The 24096-nt window shown below is 40.0% G+C and overlaps 2 protein-coding genes across 3 annotated transcripts in view; one reads left to right on the top strand and one right to left on the bottom strand.

The window, feature by feature from the left end:
* LOC145995249 (uncharacterized) overlaps positions 1 to 24096 on the top strand; it is a 251399-nt gene that overhangs the window by 85494 nt on the left and 141809 nt on the right. The gene's annotated exons all lie outside the window — the stretch shown is intronic.
* On the bottom strand, positions 6926 to 20431 carry LOC145995246 (phospholipase B1, membrane-associated-like). Of its 2 annotated transcripts, none has more exons than XM_083131813.1 (8): positions 20222 to 20431; positions 15288 to 15426; positions 14452 to 14698; positions 12634 to 12860; positions 10350 to 10509; positions 9266 to 9402; positions 8543 to 8711; positions 6926 to 7136 (listed from the first exon to the last, which is right to left on the bottom strand). In XM_083131813.1, the coding sequence occupies exons 2-8, from the start codon at positions 15414 to 15416 to the stop codon at positions 6979 to 6981; spliced, it is 1227 nt and encodes a 408-aa protein (XP_082987939.1). In that variant the 5' UTR covers positions 15417 to 15426; positions 20222 to 20431; the 3' UTR covers positions 6926 to 6978. The 2 variants fall into 2 exon arrangements, with proteins under 2 accessions (XP_082987939.1, XP_082987940.1); XM_083131814.1 differs by lacking the exon at positions 20222 to 20431 and adding an exon at positions 17043 to 17083.

Raw genomic sequence — 24096 nt, 5'->3', positions numbered from 1 at the left:
TTTTAAAATATATTTCTCTCGTGACTCTGTTGTGCTGATTGTAAAACTAATGAAAGTAGGAAGTATGACCTGGAATGGTAAACAAATATTCAGGCTCTATGCTATGCTCTACATTTTTTTTTTCCAAAACTGTCAAGAATACATTTTTGGAGTATATTAAACTGAATCATTTTAGAGATTTCATTGGTCCGCAATTTTGCAGTAAAGCTTTTAAAATAATATTTTAAAGCTTAGGAGAGGAGTGGTGGTAAAATCACAATCGTTATGATAACCACCATAAATGGAAAGCTTTTGAGTTGCAATTTTCATAGTTGCAAGATAACGTGAAGGTCTTACATTGCATTTGACTAAATTTGTCATCATATTTAAAAATAGTAGACGTCAGACTGGTTTAACATGTCTTGCGAGAGCTTTAAATTATGTTCATATTTGACTTGGCTACGTTTTTGTAGATTAAGAAACACAAGACTCTGTAATATAGTGCGTGTTTAGGAAGGGTGGTGGTAAGTCACCAATTTTGAGACCACGATAACTGCAGCAAATTTCGAGGTTTTTAGCTGAAAGTAATCACAACTCGGGAATGATTTTGTTTTTCATTTGCATTTGTTGAAAGCATTTCAAGATTGTAGATGAAAAATGGATTTTCCATATGCTGAGGTAGATTCCAAATTCTGATGACACTTTCAAATGGCTAAACTACATTTCTGGAGATCAAGAGAAACTCTTTTAAGAATTTTAGGGCATCACTTAAGCTACAGTTTGACAATAAATGTTTTGAAATATAGTGCATGTTTGGGGGAGTCTTGCGAACCAAATTGGGGGTCACTAATGTTTTAACCTTGGTAACTGTCATTTTCATAGCAGCCAAATATTTTGGAGGATGTATAATGTATTCCATTTGAACGAAATCAGCCAGACAATTAAATGCGGCAAAAAGATAATTTGGCATGGTTAATAGACGGAGAAGGTATTTGTGCTTGAAACATCCAGTAAAATAATGGGAAAACACAACTGTATTGAAGCATATTGAAAACATTGTGTTGCATAGTATTTTTGGATTATTTAATGGTCTATGGCAGTGGTTCCCAAAATATGCGCCGACGCCCTGGGGCGCCGTGGCTGGTTTGAAGGGGCGCCAGGAAATGTTTCAATATTTTCACTGAAATGACACTTATTCCAAATATGTGTTTATTACTACTTTTTACACATAATATGTTTCTGAATTTGAAATATGTTTTATTTTTTAACTTAAGGCAAGGAACCTAACAACACTAACTGAGCGTTGCAAGTGTCAGATAGGCCGACATTCTGTCTTGGGCGCCGCAGAAAAATTTTGAAACACCAAGGGCGCCGTGAAACGAAAACGTTTGGGAACCCTTGGTCTAGGGGGTTAGATAAATTAGATAAATATGTGTTTGTAGCTGTAACATAATTCATTCCAACATACACACAAGTCACAAAATAACTTGTTTCATAAACTGAAGTTCAGAATGGTATATTCACTAATAGTATTTACTATAAATGTGCTGCACTTTGGAATATTCACTAATAGTATTTACTAAATATGTTCTGCATCTTCAAAAACATATACTTTAATATGCTTAAATTTGAGTATCGTTGCAGGAGGAAGAAAGTAACAAACCTGATTCATACTAATTAAAAGTCTGTAAAAAGTTAGTTATTGCTTTTTTTCTGGGAAGAATGGTTTCGACACTATTCAAGTCGGTTTGTTATGTTACTGTGTTCCTTATTAATGTGTTCATCATAACAACTATTCAAAATTGGGTTATGTTCATAAACAATAATGCATCCAATCACACACACACACACACACACACACACACACTTATTCAATTCTCTCGTTTAATTGATTGATTGATTTGGTTTAATTTACTACTCTTTTCTGCCACATTTGGCTAATCGCGAAAATGAGAATGAGTGATGATATAATGAAAGTGATGAAGAGACTTACAAAGAATACCCATGCCCAGGCTGGGATTCGAACCCGGGACCTCTGACATCGTAGGCATTTCTCTTGTTAAAATAAAATATTATTAGTCCCCACCTCACCTATAATAAGATGCCAGTATGGAGTAACGTTGTTTATTGCCATAAAAAGCACTGGTTATAACATTTTTTGCACTCCCCCCTGGTAGTGCGATTGTTGGATACGCAAAAGTATGTGCCTTCTCAGGTAATGCAACCCTGAAAACTGATAACAGCATTACCTATTACATCCTCCAGGAAGAGTAGAATAAAATTGTTGGGCAAATATTTTATAACAGAATATGTTAACAGAAATGTCAAATAGTTTTTGATTCAGCCAACTATACCCTGACCCAGGCATCTCTGGAGCAAGGCCGCGCATAGCGTCAGAGAAGGGGAGGAAATCGAGTGGGCAGAGCGAAGCAGTACACGCTGCTGCGAAAGCTGGTAACTGCAGTCTCTTACACCCCTCCCCCTCCACGCAATTCAGGTTCCTTTCACGTGTTCATTGGAGGAGTTGTCTTGCATCACTAATTGTGCAGAGACATGTTCTCGTTCGCCTGCTCCAGAGATAGATGGGACAGGGTATAATGCAATACAAATTAAATGTTACAATACATTACTACCAGGGTAAAAACGTATTTCATTTTCAAAATACATATTTTTAAACATAACCTGAAAAAGCCAATAAAACCCAGTTTTGGGTCAGTTTTTTTCGGGTTTTATCTGAAAAGAAAAACGAAAAAACCCGAGGAAAATGCCAACCCTGGTAATGAGTTGTAATTTCATATTGTCGCTTTATTGCTCGGAATTTCCATTAGTTAACTTCTTGATTATATGTAATAGAATACATATTTTATTTTTTAATTATGAAGTCATGGACAATTGAACTAGCAATCTCTTTAATAATATTTACAAAAAATATTGTGTTTCAGAAATTTCCTTCTTGGCCAACAAACCTCTGTATCTTTTGCTTGAAATCCGAGCAAGATGACCCAGAGCATGGGTGTGAAGTACCGTCCAAAGAAAAGCTAAGCGAATTATCTATGTTCTCAGTTGATAAGAAAATTGCTTTCATCGATGCTGTGTGCATAGAGGCTGAAAGTATCCAGGAAAGACTGAACAAACTTTCAAAGCAGGAAAAGGAGGACATTCACAGAGCTTGGGAGTTGTACAAGTATTCTTCCACCAAAGACGAATCGTTAAGTAAATTAGGAGAACAACAGCACAAAATTTTTGCTCTCTTCATTTATTCCGATTTTATTCCACGTACAATGTCTAATATCCTTGAGAAAGACATGACAATCACAAAAAGAAAAAGAAATCAAAAATGGAAGCCAAAACTAAAATCGATAGAGGGTTACATGAAAGAAGAGAATGTAGGTTCTCAACCACCAAACAAGAAGCAAAAAACTTAAAACAAGAGCAAAACCTTTCATTTTTTCACGAATTGTGCAATCCGTTTCAGGTTAGTTTCTACCAAATTTGAATTACAGAAGATATCTCTTTTCTTTTTTTTTATTAACAGTACTCATTGACAGATAACATTGTCCATCAAAAATGTTTTTATTTATTTACTTGCAGCTAATTACAAAATGAAAACTTTGTGTTATGTGTAAAGTTTATTAACTACCAACCAGGGCTCGAAATGGAACGGTTCACCTTCATCAGCAAGGTATTGCCTTGATTTCTTTTCTTTACTTTTGTCTCTGGCTACTACAGAAAAGAGATTAACGGCTAGTGAAATTACGCGCTGTATTACAATTAATATTACAATATTTACATAAACATAAAATAATATAAAACACATTGGACACGAATCTTCTGGTCAGTGGCGGCGATTAGGTTTCAAGACTGTATGGCAAGTTTGCCAAAGCGGGAGTGGAGGGAGGACAGTTTACTTTCCCTTGGTAGGTAAGGTTTAGCATAATGCGGGAGTAAGAAGTGGCAAAACGTGGGAGGGCAACGCCCTCTCCACACCCTCCTAATCGCCGCCACCACTTCTGGTATTTTCTTCTATTTTTAAGATTTAAAAAGATGGAAATCGTCAATGGTAGCCATCTCGCTCAACCGGGATATTTTTTAGGGCTGAGCCGATATGCCTTTGATCCGATGCCGATACTCTTACCGATTCCCACCGATACCGATACTTGAAATTTGCAATAATTAAAAATTTGTTCAAATTTTGATCAATATTGGTGTGCAAGTATTCTTCACCAATTATATGCATCAATATATCAAGAAATTTGCTTTACTAGTGGCTCAGCCCTTTTTTTTTTTAATTATATGTACTCAGTGCTTTTTTTCCCCTGGCGGTACGCAATGGCATTGTCGGCACCTTTTTATGTGTGATTATTGACGAATATAGCGCAATGTTAGATATTTTTTTCTCTTGCTCATTATGTAGGAGAAATACAAAACAAGACGAGAATTGAAACGAATGAACGCATAACGAAATTCAGTATTACATTCAACAGCCTAGATGCTAGTAGATAAAATGAAGCAACATTAAAATAAATGCAGTCTGTTAAGGAAGATGAAAATGCAGAAAGAAAACATGCCTAATGTTCGAGTCTTTTCCGTAAAAGGTTGAGAGGATGTGTGTGTGTATTTCCTCTTCATTTTTTAGCATTACCCGACATTCTTCCCCATAAATTTATTTCCCGAAAATTCACATCTCCTTCTCAGTTTTTCATCTGTTTGTATTGCAGTTTGAAAACTTCTTAACCTAGGAGTCTCGTTGCACGACAAATCTGTTCTCATAGAAGTAACATGTAAATTCACTGAATATGTATCCGAAATAAACTTTCGAGAAAGCAGTCCACCATTTCATGGCTGGGTGTAAGGGGTGACCCTTTATGAACACACCCAAATTTCAGTCTTTCTTCCAAGTAATACCCTGGGCTGTATTTTGCATACTGCCGTCTGAACTCTCAGCCGGTATAAGCCTCTGTGGAGCTGCGTTCTGTCCGTGTGATTGTCCCTTCATCTATTTCATCCTACCACCATTCATCCTCATCCATTAGCCAAAGTGGAAGAAAAACGAGGTAGAATAAAATAAACAATCAATCAATCAAGCAGTACACTTTGCTGCGAAGGCTGGTACCAGCAGTCGCTCCCCCACCCCCTCAAGGCAATCCCGTTCCCTCTCACGTGTTCATTGGTGGAGCCGTCTCGCGTCACTACTTGCGCAGAGACTTGTTTTCTTTCGCTTGCTCCAGAGATAACCGAGACAGAGTAAAGTTACTTTATCTTGAGTGTTCTTGTTCATTGTTTGTATTGGTTATTGTTGAAAACATTTGTTGTTATCTTTAAGTGTCCTCAGTACAATAATCCTCTAGCGCTAGGCAAATAAATATATAACTATTTTTCTTACTTTTCCTTTTGCAAGAATATCGATTGTGTAGTAATGCAATTGAGTAATTGTGGAAAATTGATTGATTAATTTGGCTAATTTTACTTCGCATTTCTGTCACACACTCACAAAGAACTCCCATTGATTGATTGGTTGAATTGGTGTTTTAAGTCCACTTTATGCACAGTAAGGCTAATCGGGACTGGACTTACAGTTTAAAGTGGGGTCCGAACCGCTATGTGCTTACGCCGTCTACTGATTTGGTTTATTTCGTGGATAGTTTGTTCATCCAAGGAAAATATCTACACTGAAACATGAAGAAATTGTTATGTCGAAGCTTTTCGCTTACAAACAAAACTACGTAAAAAATACAGTTATAAATATGACAAATATATTCATTTTTGCTCCGAAATTTTCATCTCTTATCTGAATGTAAACGATAATATTGCTAACATAGAAAATCAGTTGAGCTCTAATACGAAAAATGATCAAATGAGGGTTGGACTTAAATAATTGAAGTGGTCTTTGAAATAAATAAAGAGATTTTGTTAGAACTGCAGCAGAATGGAGGATTGCCCACTAGTCATTGACTAGACAAAATTCAGACTTCTCACCTTTATTTGCACAGAAGTATTTTCATTTTGTATTAAATGTGTTACAGTATCGTTTCATATCAAACTTAAATCTGAATGGTATTCAGGCATAGCCTACTCTCGAAGTATGTATCTAGGTGTAATTAATTTTAAAATGATAGTAAATGCATGGATGTTTCTTTTACATTTGTATGTTTTTATTTAATGCAAAAAATAACTTTGTACAAGTTTGTAGCAGTCAAGTAATATGCTTCCATCACTGAAAATTAAATATTGTGGCAACATCGCCATCCTATAACAACAAACATGAACAGAATCTGTTCCACCCCATTTGGAAGCATAAAAAATCAGTTTTGCTATAATCAGAAAACACAATTTCTCTTTTTAGGAGTGCAAAACATTTCTCTATTATCTAAATTTTCACTTCAACTTAGTCAATTTGAAATCACGATCATGAAACGTTATCAATTATTATTAGTAGCAGAAGAATAAGAAGTAGTAGAATTTCTACTTCTGTTGAGGAAATTGTTAATTAATAAAAATATTAAGTTTGATGGTTGAAAATTATTATTCACAGAAAATTGTACTCCTGGTCATAAAATATACAAAACATGACAAGTTCCATGCATATAGTTAAGAATAGGAAGATTGTTCTCTTGGAAAACAAAAAAAATAATTATGGTCCTTTTGGAGGGAATAAATTATGCAAGAAAAGAAAGAAAAATGTAATTCACACTATATTGAGCGTAAATTTCACATGTGAGCAGCACATCCTTAAATTTCAATTCCAATTTTGATATTTTTCATGAAATTTCTCTTTTCTCTTTTTCACCTAAAACTCTGTATGAATTTTCTTGTGCCGACGAAAGTTTCCCTTCATGTGACAACACTGACATAATTGGATGTAATATGAAAAAACCTAGGGGAAAATGGACGCTCTTCCGTGACTTGAACACGGGTCATAGTTTAGCAGAAATCCGATGACGAGTAAGGCATCACATTCTCATAAGATTTTATTTTCATGTAAAATGCTTTAGGAATCCCTCACTGATGCCCCAGTTCAAAGTAACTGGCGGAGTTCTTTCTGGTGAAAAAGTAAGGAGCATTATCCCAAGGGCAACGAAATCTCTCGAATAAGGGTTTCCAACCTACGCTTTTATTCCCTTCCGGTTCGAGCATGTTGTTCCACTGAAGATTGGCAGCTGAAAGGAAGAAAAATGCAATAAATATTTTTCTTTTCTTTTGCCTGTTGTATTTTCCTACACAAGGTATACGAGCTGAAGGTATACAATTCAAAGTTTTCTTCGTAAATGTTGACGTCTAATTCTAGGCACTCGTATAATCTAAGACGTAATCTTATCTCTTATGATGTATTTGTTGCCATAAATATTGAGGAATAGAGGAACCTTTAAAGCTAATCCATTGCAATTAAACGGAATATCTTGTGCTGCCTTATTACAAGAGTTTGTATTTACTACTCTTATTGGCAGAAGAGTATTGGCACAACATATATTCATGTGTAAAACTGTAACCCGTGTATGTATATAGCTATATTAGACAATAAGTAGTTTCTCCGTCACATAGGCCATCTTTCAATGCTAGAATATGCAATTTAAGAAGTACTGTAAACCATCCCAAAAACTGAAAAGTATAAACAGTCACCACTATTCAGGATGAGCAGCATGTACAGTCACGGACACTGCTGGGTTGTACTGATTCCATATAAAGTCCATGTATTCATTACAACCCAGCAGTGTCCATGACTGTACAATAGAAATGCAAACAAAAGTCATGAACTTGATTTCAACATTAATATTGTAGAATATATTAAAAAAATCAATACCTGCAAATAAATCATATTCTTTACAAAACATTATGCACATTCTGTATGTATGCTTAATTCTATGTCTTTCTGTGCCATAGTTTCTTAATAATAATAGGTGCAGAACCTTTCCAGAAACATAGCTGTTTTCATACCGATCGTTTGAGATGTATTTTAGGACATGAAATCAAGTAAAATGAACACACTTTGTTGCACTTTTTGTGAGATTAGCACATTTATCCCTTTTTTACTCCCTCTTTGATGCCTCAGCAGATTTTCCTTCCCTTTCTTTCATGTTTTGTTAAAAAAATGGACAGAAAAATAAATGATTTTTCACTCTACTTGAGCAGCTACATAGAAACCTATAGCCTCATTTTCTACAGCAGAACGAGAGCTATGAATTGGTATAATATATAGGATATTTTGCAGAACGTTATAGGAAATGCCGTATTTGTTAGTCTGGATTTACAAAAAACTTATTGGCAAATAGCTTTGAGTGAGAAAGCGAAAAGGTTGCTTGTAATAAACATATTTTGGTAATATTTAGGACATAAATGCATGCATGTTTCTAAAATCATAGAAATCCGATGCAAAGGGAATTTTAATCATTTCCTAAAATGTTTACTTTGTAATTCTATCAACATTTTTAGGTTAAAGTATTCATTTCTTTTATTCAAATTCTGATAATTTTTAGGGCTTAAATATATGAATATTTGTAAAGTTTATGCATATTAAAAATCCATGCCTTAGTATCTATGGGACATCGAATGCAACAAGAAAGGTTACCTTCAGCCAGCGTCTTCTGGCTGATGTGGAAGCAGTCGGGAGCCAGGAAGGAGGTGTCGGGCATCTCCCTTCCAGACACGTCGATCTTCATCCTGAGGCTGTCGAAGGCAGCGAAGGGCTGGAACACCACGGTGAAGTCCTCCTTTTTGTCGTAACGACCGCTGTTCACCTAAAAATAGAAGCCATTGATTGTACCTTCGCATGGGCATGTAGGTACATTAAGAATGAGACTGTGCAGCAAGGCCGCGCATAGCGCCATAGAAGCGAAGGAAATCGAGTGGGCAGAGCGAAGCAGTACACGCTGCTGGGAAGGCTGGTAACTGCAGTCGCTTTCCTGCACTCCACGCAATTCTGTTTCTCTTACGTGTTCATTGGTGGAGCCGTCTCGCGTCACTACTTGGGAAAGACTTGTTTGCGTTTGCCTGCTCCATAGTTAGCTGGGACAGAGTATAGGCCACGGAGGTCGGACAATCAAAATTCAAATAGAATTCAATTGAAGTACTTCTTTTACAACTATCGAGAGAAATGTTTTTCATTAGCTATGCAATTAATTCCATACAGAAATAAAAACTATGACAAATTTAAATGTAGTTGTAGAAACAGTCTGTTCCATTGGTATTTCATACCTGAAAGAGGACAAGTACTCGGACCCACTCACATAAAAGAAGTATGATATATTTGCACTAATGGCTTGCAGTGCCACTAAATTGAAATAGAACTTACCAGTTCTATTTCTGCTTTGTTGTATTCCTCCATAGCTGAGGCCATTCCTACAGGATCCATGAACGAGCAAGCGCAGAAAATTCGTTGGAACAGCATGCAGTGAATTGAAGTATGCGCTGCTGTATGCGCTGTCAGATCTGAAAGAAATGCACAGCATTATATGTAGCTATATATACACACGCACGCATGCATACAAAAGTAAAGCTACCCCCTGCACATTACAACATGCCGCCCGAAGGTACGTATGGGGGGATGTGAAGGTATGGCCAAACACATTCACATTCTCAGGCACTTATGGAAGTGATTTAATCAGCACCATGTTCCAGATGTTTTTACACCCCCCAAGGGACCCATTCAGAGGCTGGTTGAGTCCCAGAGCCACTCCATACAGAAAAATTCCCACCTCGAGAATCGAACCTGTGTCTTCGGCGTGACAGTCAGACACCATTTGGATTAGAGCACGCTCATGTGTGGGGGGGTATGTACGTACATACATATGTATATATTAAAACCATTGCAGGATGTGGGATGAGATGATGAAATTGATAGACACACTGACAAGGAACACCCATGTCCATGCCGTAATTTGAACCCTGAATACCTGGCGTCCTAGCGCGTTGTGCTAACCACTCCTCTACAGAAGTCGGCCAGAGACATTGCTAAATGGAAATTAAGAAAAAAATTAAATTAGTAGGAGATTTTTTTATGTGCGGATTAAGTGTTCCTCAATATTTAAACCAATTGCTATATCCATTTCTATTATTTGTAGATAAGAACTATGCATTGACTTTGTATACTCTATCCCCGGAAAATGTAGAGAAAAGCCGCGCATAGCGGCAGAGAAGTGGGGGGAGGAAATCGAAAGGGCAGAGCGAAGCAGTTCACGCTGCTCGAAGGCGGTTAACTGGAGTTGCTTTCCCCCTCCACGCAATTCCATTCCCTCTCACATGTTCATTGGTGGAACCGTCTCTCGTCATTACTGGCGTTATCCAGAGATAGCCGGGATAGAGCATACAAGAAACCCTTATAGATGGGAACTATCCATTGGCTTAGTAAGTAATGTTCTTTTAGACTAAGGACTTACTCATGACAGGAAGTAAGTTGACGAACGTCCTAGGGAGGTTCGCTTGGAGGTAATCCAAGGTCTCCATGATCCTCGTCTTGTGGCGCTGGGCTGAGTGGTTCTCCTCGTTGAAGCACTTGTAGGAACAGATGTCATTGTGGCCGATCAGGATGGTCAGCATCTGCAGTGGAATTGTGTATTAATTGAACAACGCAGTAAGATCAATTTTTTCACTACCTGTGCAAAATGAAACGTGCATTCGTGTTTCACCTTCAACGACCTCATTTAACCTCTTTCATGAATTATTTCTTGACAATTCTTCGTTTGGTAGGACATTTAAAATCTATGGCCATCTACAAGGGTTGGATAAAAAGTAATGGCAACACAGCTGTCCCGTGAAAGGGGTGATTCACAGCGGCCACAAGCGTTTCGTGGCTGATAAAGAAATGTCAGACGAGGAAGTATAGTGAGTGGGGGCGATTGTATGTTATTCAGTCAAAAACAGCAGTGATCTGAAGCAGAGGACGAGAGTGCAAGCGCCCTAACAATATGTTTAGGCAAGAAGAACAACGTCCCTCAGGCAGACGGTCAACGCAGCCTACTTCTGCACCTTCTTCCAACACCACCGTCGTCTCGCATTAAGAAGGAAGCGACGGCACGGTGTCCCATCATCCTGCTTGACAATGCAAGGTGTCACACTGCGAACAATGTGACGGCGCTCCTGCATAACTGGTAGTGGGAGGTACTGGAACATCCGCCGTATTCCCCGGTATGAGACCGTGTGATTACGACCGTTTTGTCAAAATGAACGAACCACTGGGCGGGAAGCACTACGACACGCGCGAAGCCATCATACGTGCTATAGGGCGGTCACTGCGGGACATCGACAGAGATGGACGCGCTGACGGTGTACGACGCCTTCCATACGTGTGGCAGAAGGTCGTAGAGACGAGGGGCGATTGCTTTGAAGGAATGTAACACGTGCTCCTCTGCCAATACAGTCAAGTACCAATTATACCAGTGTTGCCATTACTTTTTATCCAACCCTTGACTTACACTATTGGTCCCTGTGAGAATTAAGCTTCTTTCTTTCGGGGAAGGGTGGTTCCCCTCAAAGTGGCGTTTCTGTAATTTCATTTTGGTAAGTAGTTTCTTTTTTTATGCAAATTTGCATATATGTTACCAGTAAGTAATGTAAACTATTACCTTGCGGTTACCTTAGAACGTTGGTTCTAATCTAGGTTATTAAATCTTACGATTAAAATTTACACGCAACTTAAAAACAGCATATTTACATTTAAGAAAAAAACTACATGTTTGGTTATGTTGGTCAGTTGAAGAATGGTATCCTTATTTAATCCACAAGGCTGCTTACTTCTCGGGATGGAAATCTTTAGTGACTGGACCATCAATGGACACGAATCATTTTTCAGTTTTGTTTGATACATAGTTAAGGAATGGTAGCTACACTGTATGCTTTCAATTCCATTTTTCTGAGCCGGATAAAAACATGGCTGACAGGGATAAAATTAATTTTATTTTGCTGGGGATAAAATGTTTTGTAGGGGCATCCGGCATCCGCAGCTCCCTCGTTAATTGGCACACTGCTGTTGGTGTAGATCTGTTAATGGTCTCTTGAAAGAGGGGAGCAGAGAGAGAGAGGGCATGCAACACTCACAAGCACACACAGGGACATACATATATCATCTTTCTTTCTTTGTGTGTGTTTTCGATATTGTCCTTCGTAAAGCATATTTGAAGCAAAACTCAAAAGTCATCTTTGTTGTTATCACAACCACCAGGAAACTTTTGGTGCGGGGTGGGGGGTTAGGAAAGATTTTTGGTGGGAGAAATACTTCCTGACACCACAGGATTTCGCACCATTTCAGTACGTTAAATTTTCTGTTTTCCACTTAGCAAAATATGATTCAAAAAAGGTTTACCAGCCTTTGGACAATATTTGGACCTAAGAGTGATGAGGAGACCGATGAGTGGAGAAGATTCAATAATTTAGAACTGCACAGTTGTATTCATGACCAGATATTATTGGAATAATTAAATCAAGATGACTTAGGTGGGCAGGCCACGTGGCAGGAATGGGAGAGGAAAGAAGAGTTTACAGGATTCTTCGTTGGGAAACCTGATGGTAAGTGACCTGCAAGAAGGACAAGACGAAGATGGAGGGATAACGTTGAGATGAACCAAAAGGAATTGACAGATGGATAGGGACAGATGGAAGGCTAGGCTTGTGTTGCTACAGCCATAAACCTTCGGGTTTAAGAATTCTACAGAGTTAATTAGTTACCTTCCAGTCCTTCTTGTAGTCAATACGCCTGTCCCTCCTCATCCGAGCCACCAGCTTCTTCGCTTGAGCCATGAGGTCGTTGTCCACGCACGCAGTGACCGCCATATTGTACTCTGCCGTCGAGTCGTAGTGCTTGCCATCACCTGTCGCGTAACCCACAAGGTCCGGGTTGAAGTTCTTCAGGATGTTGGGAATCGTCAGCGAGGTCCTCCAACTGCCTTCGCCCCCTGGAGAAATACACCCAGGTTGCAAATCTCTGATGAGAGAGGTATTCGAAAATGTAACTCGATGGTCGAGATTATAATTATTATTATTATTTTCGTTTAATGGAAATCATTAGACCACAACCACTATTTCGTTCATGCAAGGTGTGTTACCGTAAACTTTCTCAATGCCAATATGCATAAATGATGAAAATTCTTATTTTACAAACTTTTTTATTTGTCAACATAAACCATTTCAACTACGATTACCACCACACAATGTAAAAAGTAAACTGGAAAAATTGTGGTCCGACCTTCAGTTCCGAAGCCACCCTACCATCATCAAAATGACCATGACAGTTTCTAAAGCATTAAAGGCTATGGGCATCGGGAGATATGGTCTAACCGGTCCGTCGACCCCATTGGAAATTTGCATTGTTCATTTCAAGTTACAATAAAGCGGAAAGCTTCTTACTTTTATTTTTAATGACAAGTAAAGTTCAATTAGTTTGTATTCGAACAGAATAACCAAAGTAGAATCAGCGTTAAGGAAAAAAATAGTATAAAATACAGGAAACAGGTTTAGTTTTCATATTCTTCTCCAAAGCATTGTGTGCGTTGATTACAAGGCGACGCCTGCGAAAAATTAATGTTACACCTCAGCCAGGCTATCTTCCCGCCCCCCATTCACAGCACAGAACGGCTATTTTGACAAATTCCAGTTTTCCTGCTGGCTGCTTCGGGGAGGAGGAATTCAAAGGTTGCCCCTTTCGCCCAACCAGGGGGGCAGCGGTAGGCCTGATTGGCTGTTTGACCGTAAGTTTCTTCTTAGGTCAAGGCGGTAACAGCAGCTGACTGCCTTAAAGGTGGTCCCCCCGGCCGGTTGTTGTTGTGGTTGCACTCTAGTTCTGACACAGTGACGGCTCTTATTGTAGTGAAAACTAGCTTCACTCCATGGTGCTGATGTTTCTTTATTACGTAATGCCAAACAGAGAACTATTGCAATTAATTCATGCAACTGATAAATGCAACAAACCATAGGGTCAAAGCCTCCCTAGTGGCGTTGGAGTAACACTGTCGCCTTATAATGTAGGGGTCCCAGGTTCGATATCATGTGGAGGCACACAGTAGTTCGGATCCAACTTTCAACTGTAAGTCAAGTCCCGATTAGCCTATCTGTGAATAAAGTGGACTACAAACGTTAACTTCGAGGACTCTAGAATACCTCCATTTAATTTAACAGCTTGCAAAAATGCGCTGAATGCGATAAATATTAATACATCTAGACTATTATATTTTTCCATCAGAATATCAAATCAAAATTGTTTATGGTATTTCTAAACTTTTTATTTCCTTATTTCCCCAGATAATCTAGATTTTCCTTGGAATATTAAAGATTCTAGATCTTAGATGGTTTTTTTTTCTTCTTTTGTTGTTGCAGCTGCTGCGTTGAAAATATTGAATGGTAAGTACTGAAGGGCCCACCCAGGTCCTCCATCTTGGGCACGCCCCTGCGTGAAGGAACTCAGTATGCACCAATCAGTATGAAGTAAACCAACGGGCATTATAACATAAGGAACATCAAGAAATTATATGAAGTCTTTCAATATAATACCTGCGGTCCAAGACACCCCTCTGTTTTCCGTCAGTAGGTCCAGAATTCGGACTCCCCTGGACCCCTTCGCGGCGGTGAGGCTGTCTCCCAAGGCTCCAATGACCTTGATGTCGCCGGGAGTCAATCGGTGGACGCTTGTTGCAGTCCTCGCCGGCTGCTCCACCCTGCACGGGAAGCTGATGGACCTCGGGAGCTTGATCTGCTCATGACTGTCATTTGGGATGTCGCTGTATCTGGTCAGATCGATCTGGAAGCGAATCAGTGGGGATTTAGAATGGTTATCGGATATTAAATCCGCGTAAAATAACGCTCCATTTTAATCGACAGGTGCCGTCGATGTCAATAACAACAGTAGAATAAATAATAAAAATAATATAAAACTCTATGTTCACTATTTTCTGTCCACTGCATGAACGAAGTCAATATCAGCAAATACACATGGATTCTGATAAATTCTATTGGTTGTTCGAATGGCACCTGTGCAGGAATCTTGCGTGGAGAAATGTCACATTATAAACATTAATCTTATTTTGAAACATTCCTTCATAGTAACAATTAGTTATTGCAAGGAACCAAGTACATAATAAATAGTTAAATAACTTTCAATCAGTAAAATAACATCAATTCACATTCCTTAGTAACAATACACAATATGTAAATAAGAGATAATGGAAATATCGTCTTTCAGATTGAAAAACACGTTGGTAGCTAACCAGCATTTACTGGAATTCTGTCACTATAGCAAGGTCATTCCAAACTGCATTAGTGCAAAAGTGCATACTACTGTATACGGTACATGTTAATCTTGCCAGATTGGATAATATAGGCTCACTCACCTCGAGATCTTGTATCTGTCTCCTTATTTGCGTTTGGTTCCTTCCGGAGGTCGACAGAGCGAAGGAACTGATGCAGGTTAACCAGACAGTTACTAGTAACAATGGCTCTGCTAGATGATGCAGTAACATCCTTTAATTCCTGCAATGAAAGTGAAAGTAATTAATTGCATTTACTTACTCCTTGGCTGCTACAGGCCTTTCAAATTTGTGAAGTATACTTCATACACAGATTGGGTAATCTGGTATTGGTCCTACAGTTTGAAATGGGATCCGAACTATTATGTGCCTGCTTCATCGGGTATCGAGCCCGAAACCTCTTAATTACAAGGTGACGACGTTACCACTATGCCAAGCCCGTACCCAGGAATATTTTGAAGGAGGGGCCAGACCCTCAAATGTGTATATGTATATGTAGTATATCTCTGTGTGTGTGTGAAATTAAATTTCCTTTAATTTTTGTACGTACCAGCACCATTGAACATCCACGCAAAATGTGAGTTAAGAAAAAAAAGTTTTTATCTGGTAGAAATTGGGTGCCAAAAATTGGGGCAAAGACAATTTACTTTCTCTTAGCAGAAACGTTTGAGTTTGAGTTTTTGTTTTAGGTACACATTTATTCACAGATAGGCTAATCGCGACGGACGTACAGTTTAAAGTGGGATTCGAACCACTATGTGCCTCCACCTGGTCTTGGTAAACAAGCCTTAGCATTAAGAGGCCATAGCGAACGGCATTTGCCCCCACTAATCGCCCCCACTGCTGGTAGCCTGCATCAATGGTTTTAGAGCTAAAACTATCCAATAATGCAGAATGCAGACTTCAGGAGCCTGCCTCTCTACACAACAAACACATTCATTTACGTAAGGACAAAATTGAATTTTTTACAAATTTGAAAACTCGTAGATGTTATTTTCGTGACTTCTTATAGGTTCACATTTAAATAATTCATGGTTCCATGGGGGGCATGCCCTACCCTGTACGCCATTGGGGAGGCACGTGCTACAGTCATTACAGTGTCTTAGTCCCTCTCAGAATATTATACTACACTCTTCTATATTCTTCTCTGATTCTTACATCCATCCTCCTCAGTATTCTACAAAAATCTTTTCCTGGGATTTTTGTAGTAGGCGAATTGTCCACTCCCATTTTAATTCAGTCTATTTTCCACAAAATTATAATTATTATTGAAATACGAATTGTATAGCATCTACTACTACTAACAGAATGTTATTTCTTGAATCAAAATATAAAATAAAAGGAATGAAAATAGCGATGGAAAATTTGTCTGTCTTTATCTTTGCCTTGCCTATACCACGCAAGGATTCACCTTAGAAGAAGTAGAAAAAGCCTTGGTCAAGATGATCCGGTTTCAATACGCGATCCGAATGACCCTTTGCATAAGCAAATACTGTAATTCCTACCTGCTTCTACAGAGTCACTATACTCTGTTCCGAGTATCTCTTTAGCAAGCGAACGAAAACATGTATCTGCGCAAGTAGTGACGCAAGACGGCTCCACCAACGAACACGTGAGAGGGAACGGGATTGCATGGAGGAGGGGAAGCGACTGCTGTTACAGCCCTCGCAGCAGCGTGTACTGCTTCGCTCTGCCAACTCGATTTTACCTCCTCCTCTGCCGCTATCCGCGGCCCTGTTCCACAAATTCCGGGGATAGAGTATACTTGCGCAGAGAATTGTTTTCGTTCGCTTGCTCCAGAGATTCCCGGGACAAAGTTGTAAGGAATGTCTTTCTTACAGAATTTTGAAATACCTTCCTCCTCTTCTCGGAATAGAAGTGTAATTTTCACGTATAATTTTATCCGCCGTGTTATGGCTTCTTACAGACCGTAATTGCTCACCAAGCACTGTTCCGTAAGAGGTCGGCGATTATCCTTGCACTGGGTGTTACGCGAGAAAAAGTCTTCCGTTATGGAGGTTGTCGCATGCTGCTTGGGCAATCCTTCTTCCGTCGTGTTCGTTTTCTTCTTTTTGCAGTCATGATCAAGTCCAAGGCCGTCCTTTCCCTCTCCAACCACTGCAAAAACTTCACGCTCGACTGGTGAGCATTGCTGTTCTATGCGGAAGAACTTGACAGTCTTTCGGCCAATTGTACCTCGATGCAGTGTTGCAACAACAAGGTATTTTCCTTCGCGTAATCCTAACTTTTTTTTTTACAAAAAAAATCTAGAATCAGCATTTCTCGGTCAATTGACGTCCCTCTTTAGGTTGATCGCAACGTTGAGGATCAAGCAATGTCATGGAATTGTTAAAGGGACGAGCACAAATAAACCCTGGTTCCCTGATCGGGATTCGAACCCGAAGCCTTCACTGCCGATATCATGGGCTCGGTTCGCACACCTAGGCGACAGATGACGTAGTAGTAACGCTAACGACTTGTGGTCAAAGGATTCCTGGTGGTGGAACTTTGCTCTTTAAACTGTAGGCCCAGACCCGATTAGCCTATCTCTAACTACACTGGGTCTGAAAGAAGGGGATAAAGCGATTGGGCAGATCAAAGCAATAGGATTTCCGAGATGTCACGTGCATCTATTTCCATTGACTTCGTGTTCGATCTTACAGCGGAGAGAGGGAATAAATATCTGCAATTACATCCTAACATATTAGTGAATAGTATTCACTACCTGGGCTTCACGATGGCGTAGTGGTAACGTCGTCGTCTTGAGATCCAGAGATCCCAGATTCGATACCCTGTGGAGGCACAAGTGATTCGGGTCCCACTGTAAACTGTAGGTCTGGCCCCGGTTAGCCTATCTGTGCACAAAGTGATCTTAGAACAGCAACTCTAATCTAACCATTCACGGGCGGCCTAGTTCCTGATCAGAGGCCAGTTGAAGGTTTCCGGAACCGTCTTGGAAAATCCCACGATCGTATCTTACCACGAAAAGCGCAGACTTGAACGGCGATTATAAATAAGTATGGGAGACACCCCCAGTTGCTTTCCTGGAATCAATTTCGAGCGAAAAACAAGGAGGAATTGCGTTTATACGGCGTGTAGTAGAGACACACTAAAAACATTCTGTGGAACTATGAGTTTCGCATGGATTAGAAAGGTAGAAGAGCGGATTGGAATAATGACACATAAAATTTAAATTGGTTTGGGCTTATCACAGGATCAACACAAGTGTATTTTTTGGCCTTTGTCTTCGCTGGTATGGTACCTTCAACTAAGCAACGAACTTTTCCTACCCATTTCTTGTTTGTATCCGTCCGTCGCGCTTCCCTCCTGTTGTGGTTAACCTAATGGTAATAAATTTAATCAGTGTTGCATACAAGGGAAACATTATCGTGTTTTAACTCCACGGAAATTTCCGCCATCCGAAAAAGAAGGGTTATCACAATTTAATTGCAAATATTCCAGAGTAAGGAATATTTTATGCATGTCCTGAGGAGAATAGGACCAGACATTTTCGTTCACCTGTTTACCATGGGCGTCCGGAAGGGGGGCAAGGCGGGGACACGGCCCCACCCTGGAAAATTAATGTGTACCTAAAAATTATACATTTCACACATAGTTTCATTTCAATCACGGTAATTTATGTTAATTATTATAAATTCGTTGAAGAAACATGATAATTTCAGACTGAAATAGTGTTTTTTCAGAGGGCATCACTATTTTGGAGGAAAATATGTGTCCTTTGCCCCCCTGGTAAAAAATTACCTTGCTTGCCCTTCCCTGGAAAAAATCCTGCGGACGTCTATGCTGTTTACAGATTGTAAGGTTAAACAATTTAATCAAAACGCCATCGAGACAGTTATCTCTGCTGTAGGTCAGTACAATGCCGTTCCTTACAAACATGTAGGTCTTCCCTTATAGCGCAGTGGTAGCATCGTAGCCTTGTAATCAAGGGATCCAGGGTTCGATTCCCGGTGGAGGCACAAAGTGATTCAGATCCCACTTAAAACTATAGGTCCAGTTCCGATTAGCCTTACTGTGCATAAAGTGGACTTAAAAGACCAACTCAGTCAATCAACCTTAAAAACATGTACAATGTATGAGAAAATTAAATATCACTTTTTCTAGTAATATCTATGCACCTAACTATACAACTAGGAATGCAATAGCATGAAAACCAGTAAAACACAAATTATTAATGCTGCAATAATTCTTACCCCCTTCCCACCAGCACCACCAAAATAAAACTCCTGAGTACTCCACTGAACTCAACTTTGCGCAAAATACTCATGCGCGGATACTGAGTATTCACACCCGCGGATTTCAATTTCTCTTTGATCCAGCCATTAGGTCGTCGCGACCGAATCAAATTCAGAAATTAAGGTCGTGAAAGCACCGACTGACCGCCACTGTTGACCATGGGTGCAACATGGCGAGGGTAAGATTTATTAAATTTTAAATGTTTGGGATAATTTTTCAAATTTCTGGAACCTGAGGTTCACGTTCCCCACCACGCCCTCCCAGAAGTGTGCCCCAAATTACGCTGCTGCTGTTGATTATGCAATCTATCCAAATCCGAATACTGTATCTTGGATCCTTTATCCAAATACTTGTCATTCCACATATCTAATCTTATCTTCATCCATGTACGTCGTCGCGACTTGCCAAAAGGGCCAGAAAAGCGACGTAAAGCAATCAATCAACCAGTTATTCGAATCCACTTGGATCTGGGACCATCCCTCCTACACACAGTCCAGCACACTATACTCTGTCCCGCGAATCTCTGGAGCAACGCCGCGCATACTCGATGGTATCGTACATGTATTTGTACTTATTTCACGTCGCATTTATTCCATTTTCGGATAATCGCGACGATGAGGACGAAAGAACACCCATCAAGAACGCCCAAACTTCTGTGACTGAGTCGAAAGTTGGCCGCCTTCGACCACCGAGCCAGGGTGTACTGTATGGACAGTTACCCTTTCAATGTTACCACTATTAAGACAGAAACGACAACTTACCTGATGATCTTGACTATCTCTTCTGGTAGCGAATCGAGTGATCAATTTCGAGGCACTTCCTGCGTTGGACCTGTCTCACTTTTTGCAAAAGAACTCGTGGATCTGCACAGACTAACTTCCTGCAAGAAGATTCTTGATGATTAATTTTCGAGATAAATAAAAAACAAACGAAGGTCAATTTCTCTACAAGAGCGACGTGTGGGGATCTAAAGCCACGCTGTGGTTCTGTTCCTTGGGAGAAATAAAAATACATATATAAAGACAAGGAAACTCACCTTAAACACATACAACGTTCAAGGTTAACAACATAGAAGACTCCAGCCTTCCGAATATGACGCAATAAAAGTGGAAAAAATGAATAGTAGACGTCGAATCTGCAAAAATGTTTCGGTTTTCCCTTTGCTTTCTTGATTCTCCATGATTTCTTCTTTCTCTCGTTTTGTTTTTCTTTTTTACTTTTTTGCACTCTTTTCGATTAATTTTCTTCCCTAATTTGGTTATTTTCTCTATTTCCCCTAGTTTCTGTTTCTTTCCAATTCAGAGCCTTTTCCATTTCATCTATCTTGTACTGTTTCGTTTTTCACACTTCATGTCTCATTACAACTTTAATTCACTTTATCTTATTCATTCGTCTTTGTTCAGATAAGTATCAGAATCTAAGAGAGCTTTCAGACGGAAAAGACAAGCGACACGTGTCGAACGAACCTTGGGATATAAATGCAACCTTTCGCACCAAAATGACGCGACAAGCTGCACGTGTCGCTTGCTGCTTGTGTGTCCTTCTGGCTGCGCCATTATCTCAACAGCGTGTATCGTGTCGCTTTGGTCTGTTGATCGTGCATACACAGTGAATATTTTTCTACAGATTTATAAGAAATAATGACCTAACCGAAATATCAGAATGTGCGCATTATCCGGATAGTTTTATCGTTGATCCGTTTTACGGTCTCTCCGCACTTTCTCTTATTCGACATGTTCGTATTTCTTCCACACAGGTTCTCAACAAATCCGTCATCCAATCTGTCTGTTTATTTGTTTACGAATTCTGAGAATATTATTTAAATATTTACCTTTTTCTTCAAAAACAGATCTCTGCATTATCTGGCTATAGAATTATCCATTGCATTCGAAACGGATATCGGAAAATTTGAAATCCTGATATCCGTCATTCGGATGTCGTGGCCATCCCAAAGCGAAATGCAGCTTGTCGTGTCACTTTGGAGTAGTCTCGTTCGTTCGACACGTGTCGCTTATCTCTTCTGTCTGAAAGCTCCCTTCAGATACTACCAACACGATTCGAGACCAGTTCATACGAAATTAGTCGAGACGAGAGCGAGAACGAGATATTCGTTTGTAAATAAAAAGAGACTGAGACTTATGGTGGCAGTCTCATCTCGTCCCAGTATTAGTACATTTAGTTTGTAATGTGTGTGAAAATTTATCTTAAATCTAAAACGTTACTACGCTCTGTCTCACTTATCTCTGGAGCAGGCGAACGAAAACAAATATCTGCGCAAGTACTGACGCGAGACGGCTCTACCAATAAACACGTAAGAAGAACAGAATTGCGTGGAGTGGGGGAAAGCGACTGCAGTTACCAGCCTTCCCAGCAGCGTGTACTGCTTCGCTCTGCCCACTCGATTCCCACTGCCCGGCCCTTCTGTGCCGCTATGTGCTGCATTGCTCCAGAGATGATGGGCCACTGGGACAAGGTATACATCATTTCTTACATAGGTTAAAACTTCAAAATCTTGTATTTTTTTAATAACTTTTTTTATTTACATTTCTGAGACTGAAATGAGAATGTGGTACAACTTTTAGATTTCAAGACGAGACTTGACTGAAAGCGAGTCAGGTATCAGGAGACGATACGAGATTGTGTCAAGTCTTCTTGCGCCCACATACACGGGGGAAGGGGAAGACATAAAGAAAGAGGGACATAGACAGAGGGAATGAGGGAAAATATGGACACCCGAAACATTTCCCAACGGCAATGCCAAACGGAAATCTTTTCATACGTCGATTCTTGCAACTTGGAGTTGGGTGGGTTTTTTTTTCCAACTTCCCTTCGACCCGACCTACACGATCCATTTTGCGTTCAGCATTACGTTTATACAGTTGCTATGATACACACCCTTCCTGCAGATGGAAGCACCAGATAAGCTGATTGTCCCATCGCATGACACTCTTTGTGTCATGAAAGAGCACTGTTACATGTTGTTCCCACCGTTACATCTCGTAAGCAATAGGGGTCTTTTTGTAGTCGATATTGCAGTATGAGTAGTATTGTGCTATTTCCACTAATTGTGTGTATAGCCAGTGACGGCGATAGGCTTTCTGGTGGGGGGCATTGGATGGCTGTCAAAGATTTGGGTGGGCCACATCTTCAAATATGCATGTATTTTAAGAGCCAGGTTAGAATTTATCCAATAATAGGGTAACTTCTGGGGATGGTCTCACCAATGGTATAGTGGTAAACCGGGCCCTTGAAATCAAGAGGTAATGCGTTCGATACCGGGTGGAGTTACATAGTGATTCGGATCACACTTTAAACTTTAGGCAAAGATAAAGTGCTCCCCTGTGCATAGCACAACGCCATGAAGGCGTTTAGGGGGTGTGGGGGTAACGCCCCACACTTTCTTCATCCGGTCGTAAGTGGGGGTGATGTGATCAGCATCACGCCTCTGACCGCCTTTACCCCCCAGGGTATCCCCCAGGTACCCACGTTATTCGACGCTGGGTGGGCGGCGGGGCCGCTTCCATCGCTAGAAAAGTTCCCGGATTTGAACCGGCCGAGGATCGAACCCGGGACCTTTAGCATGGTAGTCAGACGCGTTACCGACTGAGCCACTGCGGCCACTTTAAACTTTAGGTCTAGTCCCAATTAGCATATCTGTGCATAAAGCAGATTTAAAACAAAAACTTAAACGGTAGCTTTTGGAGTAATTTATTGGTTGGCTGATTTGGTTTATTTTACTTCACTGTTCTGCCATTTCCGGCTATTCTCAAAGTTGAGGATGAGTGATGATATGATGAAATTGATGAAGGGACACTCACAAAGAGCACCCATGCCCAGCCTGGGATTCGAACTAGGAACCCATGGCGTCGTAGCGCGCTGTGAAGCTTTTGTAGTAAAGAAATATGCAAATTCAAATGAATGCCTTATTGCAGAAAAAGGACCTTAGTCACATTTTTGAGGTATCGGAGTTAATGGTATTTTTTATTTTCCTAGTTACAGACACATCTTTTAGTGCATAAAGGACGTCAGTCTCACGAGGCTATAGCCAAAAAAATGCACAGTGAAAAGTGTACTTTAATGCAGAAAGGTACCTGAGTCACTGACTCGGGTCCTTTTCTGCAATAAACTTAGCCGTATTTATACGTTGTACGAACTGTGTACGCTAATCTGTAATGCTGCTCGGGGTGGTAAAAATACTGTCAAACTTATTGACACCAGAAACATTATTGATTTCACAACGTGGTGGCCTCATGTCTACAAAAAAATTGTGGCATCTGTGCCGGAAACTACCATGTGTTCCTACAAGAATAGGCAGTCTTTTCAGATTTCCAAGTATCATTACTTTGAATACTGTGTTGAACATAAGGGTGCTGTCAAGGTTTCCGAATTCATCAAAGGTTTGACGTCTCACACCTTCTATCTGTCCAAAGGTGCAAGAATTGTAATTCCTACGCCACGTACGTTCCCAGTTGCACGTATGCCGATCACGCTTACTAAATTGAAGGACATACGAACTGCCTTATCGTTGTACCAGACGACGTCAAAGGATTTTATGAAGATATTCTTCAGTGGCCCACTCCACGCGCCAATGGAACAGACTCAGATGTAGAGTAACACATCCATGTATGAGCTCGTA

Source organism: Lepisma saccharinum, chromosome 11 (genome assembly GCF_977018435.1).
Source record: "Lepisma saccharinum chromosome 11, izLepSacc3.1, whole genome shotgun sequence".
Taxonomy (NCBI): domain Eukaryota; kingdom Metazoa; phylum Arthropoda; class Insecta; order Zygentoma; family Lepismatidae; genus Lepisma; species Lepisma saccharinum.
Note: the sequence above shows the minus strand (reverse complement) of the source record. Positions and strands in the feature narration are given on the sequence as shown.